The sequence below is a fragment of the Megalops cyprinoides genome, chromosome 21 (genome assembly GCF_013368585.1).
Source record: "Megalops cyprinoides isolate fMegCyp1 chromosome 21, fMegCyp1.pri, whole genome shotgun sequence".
Lineage (NCBI taxonomy): Eukaryota > Metazoa > Chordata > Actinopteri > Elopiformes > Megalopidae > Megalops > Megalops cyprinoides.
The window spans coordinates 17965776-17975248 of record NC_050603.1 but is presented as its reverse complement, the minus strand read 5'-3'; the positions used below and the strand labels follow the sequence as shown (position 1 = coordinate 17975248).

Genomic DNA, 9473 nt, shown 5'->3' with positions numbered 1-9473 from the left:
CAAATGTTTAATAGGTAAATCACATACTTTAAAATACAAAACCAAACATTGTTGGGTAAAAATGATAATGCATTGAAAAAGAAAATACAAAAACATTACATCTCTAACATCTCAACTGCCCTCACAAATTAACAGAGACCTCAGTGGTGCTCTGTTTAAGTCTTACCCACAAATATGCAGCTGAAAAAGTAGACCCTCTCAGATAAAATTAATTTCTTGCCCTAGTATTGGAAACAATAGAAAATGATGCTGAAGCAGGTATAAAATGTCACAAGCATTGCAAAATAAATCCAGACCTTTGATACTGATGTCATTAAAGCAGTCCACAATTCAGGTTACAATAAACACCCTAGTTCTTCAAATGGAAAAAAAACAGAAGCCTCACTGGCCAACACTTAAATGCCTTTTCCTTTTGGATAAGGACCTGAAAACACTGCACATTAAGATTGAAATAGTACAGAGGACCATCATCCAACAAGAATCTGCAGAGAACGCTGCTATCTGATGTCGACACTATCGGCCGCCATCATCTAATGCCAAGAAAGCACAGCTAACCCCTTTCAAGTTAGGTGTATGAACCATTTTTGAAACCTTAGCCAGCTGTTCAAGCTAACTGTCCTATCAAAAGATATGACATGGTACATTGCATTATAGATAGCTAGTGATCACATACATAGTACCTCACAATGGCTTCAAAGTTGTTCATAACTTAAAGCATGGGCCATCTTACCCAATAGTTTTGTGCATCAGTGATGGCCTCGTATGTACAGTTCACACATGATCTTGCTGTGCTATAGTAACTATTCTCTCCCACTGTCTTGCACACAGCATTGATTTTGTCTTATTTAACTGATAATGAGAAAGAAAAGGGGGTCCTTACAAAAGATGCTAAGACAGCAGTGACTAGACATAGCCTCAGACAAACTCACAGATAATTTTATTATGCTTTTTTTAAACAAAATTATTATTCTGCAATCCAGGGGCATTTTGCAACCACTGAGCTCTCACACTCCTAACCAGAGGCACCAAAAGGCTGGGCTGTCCTTGTTTCCTGATGATATTCCCATTTTCAGAGAGAGGTCTCCAGTTTCCCCTGACTACACAGTAATAAAAAGATTTTTAAAAAGGTAGAAAATGCTGTGAAAAAGGACAGTTTGGAACCCTCCGCGTGAGTACAAAGTAAAAGGTGGAAACGGCCCAAAGGAAATGCAGAATACTGACCGCCAACAAATGCCAAAACTCCCATGATTTAAATAACTTACCATTAAATCCTCACACTACAGAAGAAGAAAAAGAAAGTTCCTCAACAGGTGACTACCTATTCCACACTACTGAAGTTTCTGCTGGTCCTGCATGCCTGGAGTATTTTACTTAACCACTCCTGTGACATTTATTCTTGGTTTACATAACGGAACAGTACCAGATGTAAATATTCCACACCGACTGGCATTGAAAAAGAAAGGAAGAAAAAAAAAAAAAAAAAGGTCATACTCGCAGTTCAACTCACACTCGCAAAGCAACAACATTTTCTTGAAGTCCTGCTGTATCGTGAATAGTAAAATGTGTTTTAGAAAATAATTTACAGTCCTTTGTCTTGGCTATTGAGTTCTAATGGGTAGGGATGGGGTTGTGATGCTACCGTAAAAGCATGCCGATCTGTAAGCATGGGGGCTCCGAGCCTCTCAGGTGGTCTTCAGCTCTTCTTTTGCCCTGTTGTGGGAAAACAGAACATTGAGAACTATGAGAACATTTTTCATAGTGGCACTACTTACATTTCAAAATTCCTGATGACAAGTCATTAATAACAATTACCGCTCAATATAGGACTCATTCCTGATGCCCTGTATTCACTAACACACCATTTACAACTGATGGGCAGCCTGTAACCTCTGGAGGGTTGGGGGATGGGGACAGATTTAAATTTTGTTCAGCTGTAAATGGACTTCGCTGTTCGAAAGCTCACCCCTTTGTGTCCATTTTCTCCTCTCCCGTTTTCTCCTCCTCTTTTACATCTGTAAAACACGTGAACAAAAAATCAATATCAATATAATTATTCAACTGCTTAGCAAACAGCCTCAGCCAAAGCCTGCTTGTGTTTTATTGATGTGTACATGAAACAATCAAGCTTTATGGCCTAGATATTTACACATGTAAGAACCTGACACCAGATGTGTGTCTGTGGGGTCATTCGCAGGGCTGTCTGGAGGGCGAGTCTCTCTCTCTCCCTCACCTTTCTTCTCCTCCCCGTCCTTCTCCTCCTCCGTTTTCACCCGCTTGGCCTTCTTGTAGTTGGCCGTGTTCCTTCGCCCGCCCTGGCCCTCGTCCTCGGAGTCCGAGAACTCCTCGTCGCAGGCTATCCTCTTGTCGTGCGCGCGGACTGTGGAGCGCACACACACATACACGCACGCACAGACACACAAAGACACAGACACACGTCACATACACCGCTTCAGATGTGTGGAGGTGAGGTAGCAGCTACACTGGAAAAGGACATGTGTTCTGTTTTAAGGGGACTGCCAATAGCTGCTAGACTGCATGCTGGGTAAAGTGTGACCCAGCTGCCATGGTGGTTACACAAAGAGGTTTTGTTTCATTACAGTACATTATTGTCATTTAGCAGACACTCTTATCCAGAGCAACACACATAGTTATTCGACATGTTATCCATTTATACAGCTGGATACTTACTGAGGCAATTTAGATTAAGTAGCAGTGCCCCAGCGGGGAATCGAATCAGCAACCTTTTGGTTATAAGCTCTGCGCTTTACGCTATGCTACACTGCCATTTCAATATATGTGTATTGGCTCCCCTGGGGAGGGTACTGAGGGACCGGGGAAATGGCAGGGACTCACTGGAGATGCGCTTGTCGGGGTCCTCCTCCTCCTCGTCGCCGCTGTCGTCCTGCACCGCGTCCTCTGGGATGGCCTGCATCTGCACACCCGGGGCGTGGGGCAGCATGCGCAGGTTCTCAAACAGACGCTGCCTGCAGGGGGCGCAGCGGTGGAGTCAGCCGGGGTCACGCCACACCCAACGCTCCGTTCAAAGCCCTGCACTGAGTTACCGTTCTTCTCTTCACATGCAAACAGGTCTGACTTCTAGCCGCGAATGAACAGCCAATCAGAAACGCATCTGTGGCACAGCGGCTCAGCTTGTCATTTCAAACATCACAGGAGAGATACAGCAGTATCCTCATCAAGTGAAGCAGGACTGAGGCTGTAACATTACCCTGCAGTCAGGTTCTCAGTGAAGGGTTAACTGCATCTTTCATTTTCACCCAACAGGAACATGCAATGTAGTACAACTGCAAACTGCCCTCAGGGAACTGTAGTCATTTCACACCTAACCCATCAGCAAGTGAAATAAACGTCTGCGAATCAGACCGATTCATTAAAACTGATGCAGGTATATGAAAATGCATCAAACAGTTAAATCCATAGAAGGAAAACAAATGAAGTTCCAATACAAGGACACTTTACATCAGGAACTTACTTGATCTTCTCCAGGTAGTCATTTGTGTTCTGGTTGGTCATGTTGGAGGGGCTGATGTGCAGTTTGAAGTCAGGGCCGAAGTACTCAAAGTAATCGTTGTATGGAAGCTCTGAGTGAGGATAAGAGAAACAGACGATTCTATATCATCACAATTATCATCACCATCCTCATCGCCCTCATCCATCATCTGACAGTCAACTAAGTTGTGAGATATCTTATATCTCATAAGAGATATAAGATATAAGGATAAGAATCAAAAACTGAAACTTGAAAAGGTAGATATAACATTGGCTTAAAGTCTTTAATAATAGACATGGCACCAAATTTACACAGGTCACAGGGGTTATTTATGGTTGAGGTGTAGAAGCCATGTTTGAACATGATGTACACATTTCTGCCTCCAAGATACCACCTTCTCCCTCACACATACAGACTGCTCCCCCCCGGTCTGGCCCCTCCCCTCACTGTACCGTTGGGGATGGAGCTGTCCAAGGCGACCGCGGTTTCATAAGTCCAGCAGCGCGCCACGTTGCGGATAGTGTACCCTCCCCCTCCCAGCATCAGCAGGGGCAGGTTGAAGCTCTTCATGTACTCTACACACTTGGCGTGGCCTGAAAAAACACACATACACAGGATATTAACTTTATCACTTACAGTCTTTGGTAAATACTGCAGATCAAGTTTAAGATCAAGGGGTATGTTCTGTCTATACTCTACTTTAGTGATATTCAAACCACTGATGCCAGGGAACTACAAAACAAAACTTTTTCATTTGTTAATGATATCTGTCACCTCTGACCAAAATCTTTTCTCCAAGACTGTCACCTTAATTCCCTTCACTAAACTGTAAACTTTTATTAGTCTTAAAAAAATGAAAACAACAAAAATCAGGCAACCCAAGCATGGTTCAACACTACCTTTGATAGTGAGGTTAAAGCAGCCGAGTCGATCTCCAGACAGCGAGTCAGCCCCACACTGCAGCACCACCGCACTGGGCTGGTACATCTCCATCACTTTGGCCATGATCTGAACAACGACACACAGAGCACAGCTTACTCAGCCTGTGTTAGGTTTCTGCAATATCGCTTACATTATGTGAACTATATCTGAAGTTTGCAAAGCTATGGGATATAGTGTGAAAACTTACAGGTTTGAATATGGCTTCGTAAGACTCGTCATCGATCCCATCCCTGAGTGGGTAGTTCACAGCATAGTACTTGCCCTTCCCTGCTCCAATATCCTGTCAAGAACATATGCACAAGTTCATGTTAGTTTAAAAACCATGGACAGAAGAGCCCAATCTCCTTTCAGATTTGACTATCAATAAAAGGTCATTTCATAACCACGTCTGCAGAGGTATGTCCTCGTCCCCTGATGATGACATCGCAGACTCACTCTGAGGTCTCCAGTGCCAGGGAAGTACTCTCCATACTTGTGGAAGGACACGGTCATGACACGGTCGGTGGTATAGAAGGCCTCCTCCACTCCGTCCCCATGGTGGATATCGATGTCGATATACAGCACTCTTTGGTGGTATCTGGAGGAGAGGGTGAGAAAAGGGATTCATTTACACCACTGGGGAATAGTCTCTGCACTGTCACTCACACGCAGAGGGTAGCCACGCTTATTCAATGTTCGCGTACCTTTCCGTTTATTCATTTACATTTACATTTATTCATTTAGCAGACGCTTTTATCCAAAGCGACTTACATAGGTTACAGTTCTTTACAATGTTATCCATTTATACAGCTGGATATTTACTGAGGCAATTGTAGGTTAGGTACCTTGCCCAAGGGTACAGCAGCAGTGTCCCAGCGGGGGTCGAACCGGCAACCTTCCGGTTACGAGTCCTGCTCCTTAACCACTATGCTACACTGCCGCCATTTGGCAAATGCTCTTACTACAACACACGAGCTTAAAAGGCGCACATAAAAAGGTAACCGATCAAAAGAGGTCTCTGCAGCTGTCTCCCAAGGCAGATTTAAACCAGCAACCACCCGACCACGGGGTGCACAGCCCACACGTTACTCTTCCCAGGTCGCCGCTTACTTCAGCAGCTCCAGAATGGCCAGGACGATGTCGTTCACGTAGCAGAAACCTGACGCCTCGGACTTCTTGGCGTGATGGAGCCCTCCGGCCCAGTTAATGGCGATGTCCGTCTGTTGTTTGTTCAGTTTCACGGCTCCAGCTGGAGTGACAGGAGGGAACAGCAAGTGTGGGACAGTCCGTGACACATCACTGCTGAGGGACAACAGGCAAACAAGAGCCAGCCACCGCAACTAACAAGAGGCCTTTCTGCGCATATGGAAAAGGACAGAAACGGTGCTTTTGCTGCAACATCTGAGCAGAGGAAACATACGAACATGGAAAAAAAATCCTCACGCTGGCTAAAAGGCCACAATACGGTTCACCTGAAGCACATCAGTAATTTACATTTTTGAATGTAACACGTACTTCTCTTTAAATCTTGAACCTAATTCTAAGATTCCTGTTAAAAAAGGCAGAGTATTTTGGAAAATGAACCACAGAAAAAGTATTTAGCTTGATGCACACTTACCTACAGAACCACCTGTTGAAAGTTGGCAGAACTCAAACAAGCCATCAAAAACAGGACAATCCTCTCCCACGTTAACTGTGAAGAAGTTGCAGAAAAAAAGATCTCAGATGGCCAGTGGCAAAGAACAGAAGAAAAATTAAACATACAGGTTATCACTATTCTTGTAGAAGTACGGCACTGGAGTATACTCAAGTGAGTGCTTCTAGATTTATAATTATATACCCAAGATGTCTGAAATCCAAATGACTTGATACACTGGCTCAACACTTGACACATTAGTTTTCATGGCACCTAATCCATCAGAGTAGAGTTTTTACTTGAGGAGACCAGTCATAATTACGGTCAAAGTCATCTTTCTGATAATATGCTAAATGACTTTCAGGGCTGTAGAGTAACACCGAATGCAAGCATTTCTGAAGGTGGGTGGTGCTGTAAACACTTGCACCTTGCTCCTATAATCCTATGGCGACCTGAGAGCACCCATTTGAGCACTGCTGCTGGAGTTTTGCATGACGTGACCCCCTCGACGTGTATACTCACATCTCTGCATCTGTTTGCTGTACTCTGACATATTGTCTGGGCGGATGGACCGCAGGAACTTGATGTAGTCGTCGCTGTGGTACTTGGTCATCTCTTCTGCATTGGCTTTGTGAGGCCGCTAGTGAACAGGGAAGACAGACATTTGTGAGTAGCCAATGAGGAGGTCTGATGTCCTCTCCAACCATCCGATAAAAACAGACACTGGCCAAAGCAAAACCTAGAGGAAACTGGACATCCTGCTCTCTTGTGCTTAAAACTCAGAATTGTACGTTCACATCGACTTCGCATGATAAATCAGAGCTGCCATGCAATTCACATGCACAATCTGAACTACAATGGCTCACACATAACAGCCCACTTCTCACTACCAGTTATTAACACCATATACATTAAAACGATGATGTAAAGCACCTCACAGACATTTAATTACCATACTTACATAAATTTCCATCTTCCTGTACAGCCCATAATTGAGTAGAAGGTTGTGGGTCATGCGGATTCTGTGAGGCTTCATGGGATGTCCCTGGCCATAGTAATAATTTCCAACATCACCTTGTAATGGAGACAAAACAGACAGATCAGTTAAACAGGATCACATATGCTGGCTCCATTATTTTAGGTTCCTGGAGAGGAAACGTGGTCAACCAATTGACTGATGTCCTTGACTGGCAGAATGACAAGACATGACATGCACATCTTGACTGGCTTCCTCTACCAATATGACTATATGGCACTTTAAAATAGGAACAGGCGGTGGTCCATTCTTTCCTGAGCAACTTCCTTCTGTTTAAAAATAGATTATCTATCAGGTCAGACACTGCATTTCGTATAAGGTACAGAAACAGTAGCCAGCTAAGAATGGTGTCATGTCTAGCGCAAAGTTGTGATTAATGTGCACTTTCAAGAGTTCCAGAACAAAATCTGTGACTTTATGGCACCTTGTAATCTAATGTATAATAAAATGAATTCAGAACATAAATAAGCTAACTAAGCTTTTACAAAATATCGAAGCATTCAATATATTTGCAATGCGTACATACAATCTTATGTGCGTCAAACTCTCCTGTCAGAAGCGTTGATCGTAATCCTCTTACATGGCAATCGCTGATGTAAGGATTTATTTCGAGTAAAGTGATATGGTTTTATCGTTTCAGTTTTTGACACTCGTGCCATTTATTTGAAAAGACATGCTGGTAGGAAATCACATTTCTTGTCTGCAGTGAATCTGCGATGTCGCCGTCTGGGATTGAAATAAAATGTAAAAACTGATGATGACACTGTACTCAACTCGACGTTACTATCAAAGCACTATACTAAATCCATAAAACCCCACGTACTAGTGTTACAGTACGGCGTTAGTAATACAGCATGTACTGTGATAAGGCCGGACATATTCAACGTTTATTTCAAAGAACAATTTATATTTGGTCTAGATCCCAATATTCATTTAGTGTTGTGCCAAGTGATTTCGAAGAAACTGGTTTCATAAACACGTCTGCTTTTAAAAAATGTGGTGTAACCAGGCCCCGGCCACATGCAGTAGCTGATGTTAACTGGGTAGCGAGCTTCACCTGATGTGACCCGCTTTTGCCCTAACTCTCCTGCTGCCGACCGTAAGCTGAAACGGCCTTTTCAGAGCGGCCACCAACAAACCGCTGGGGGCTTATGGCAGCTAGCTGGAGTTTTAAATTCAGACTCCATTGATCAGAGCACAACAATGAAGACCTAAGAAAAAAACCCTTAAAGTTTTCCCGATTAGGGAAAAACCAGCCACTTTCGTGTTCTGATTAGGCACCTAGCCAAAGCAACTATTCCAAGCTGAGATAACTACAACGCCAGCCAGCGAGCCAGCTAATTAACACAAGGGAAGAGACCGATTTATGATAATTATTCATTCTTATCAGTGGCTTGCTAAATACAAAGCCAAGCCACGAGAAATCACGAACACCCCCGCTAACGTTACAGTGCTTGCTAAAGCTTGCTAAGACAATGACTTTGGAGGACTGACACTGCTGAACGCAACACATTGATGTTTTGTTTGGGCGCTTCGTTAACTGCTGTCCCTATCTGATTGCAGCTATGTGTCTAATTAAGTTCCCGATGAGTCGTTTTAAAATATATATCACCAACTGCACAACACATGGCCAATCGCAGCAGAGGCCAGTACAGCCGCCGGGTTAGTACTCTGAACCTATCGTGCTAATACGCCGGTTCTGTAGCCATCTCCACGCCATCAACCGGCTAGCTGGCAAGCTAACATTACATGCTTGTTTGCGTCTACAAACTAATTAGTCTAGCTCTCCATCTGTTGGAAAAGGAGAAAGACCAAACTGGTTACATATAAAATATTAGGCAGCTAACTACTTTGCTGCTGAACTTTATCCTCTCTCTCTCACCATCAGGTTATGGATAGCTAGCATTCAGCTAATTAGAGATGGATGGTTGGTGCACGACTATGTGCTGGCTAGCTCAGATGGCTAGCTAGGAAGCATCTAGCTATAGATCAAGTCTTAAAAGCGATAAATTCACCACTCTCGAACATCACCCACTAATGAAAATGGCAGCTTTCACTTCATAACAAAATATAACTGTAACTTATCCTTACCATCATAATAATAACAAACTTTCTTCTTTGTTCCTTGAGTGGTGAGCGCCATTTTGCCTCCAACCGCCAGGCTTCCTACGCAGTGACACAAACTAAGCTCAGAATATTGATTGACATTACTCTAACCAATCATTGTGTAGGATTCACTTTAGGGGGCGTTTAAATGCATATTTTGACCAATCACATACTGCATGTGTTAACTTTGTCCACGGCTTTTAGCATAAAGAAAAGCAAATGCATACATTAATAATTGTGCCTGGAAGATTGTTGAGAAAATCAGC

The 9473-nt window shown here is 43.4% G+C and overlaps 1 protein-coding gene across 1 annotated transcript; it reads right to left on the bottom strand.

Moving 5' to 3' along the window:
• Positions 1-62: 62 nt before the first annotated feature.
• LOC118796447 (probable histone deacetylase 1-B) lies at positions 63-9267 on the bottom strand. Its single transcript, XM_036555311.1, has 14 exons — positions 9193-9267; positions 7027-7139; positions 6588-6705; positions 6048-6122; positions 5540-5678; positions 4886-5027; positions 4638-4730; positions 4408-4516; positions 3961-4101; positions 3491-3599; positions 2854-2984; positions 2231-2377; positions 1964-2012; positions 63-1710 (listed from the first exon to the last, which is right to left on the bottom strand). Exons 1-14 carry the CDS (start codon positions 9242-9244, stop codon positions 1683-1685), a joined length of 1446 nt encoding a protein of 481 aa, XP_036411204.1. The 5' UTR covers positions 9245-9267; the 3' UTR covers positions 63-1682.
• Between the last annotated feature and the right edge of the window lie 206 nt (positions 9268-9473).

Coding starts and splice junctions, on each gene's coding strand:
- LOC118796447 (XM_036555311.1), bottom strand. CDS start 9,244: ATGGCGCTCACCACTCAAGGAACAAAGAAGAAAGTTTGTTATTATTAT. Junction 4,517..4,637: donor ACGAAGCCATATTCAAACCT/GTAAGTTTTCAC, acceptor GTCGTTGTTCAG/ATCATGGCCAAAGTGATGGA. Junction 1,711..1,963: donor GAGAAAATGGACACAAAGGG/GTGAGCTTTCGA, acceptor TTCCCACAACAG/GGCAAAAGAAGAGCTGAAGA.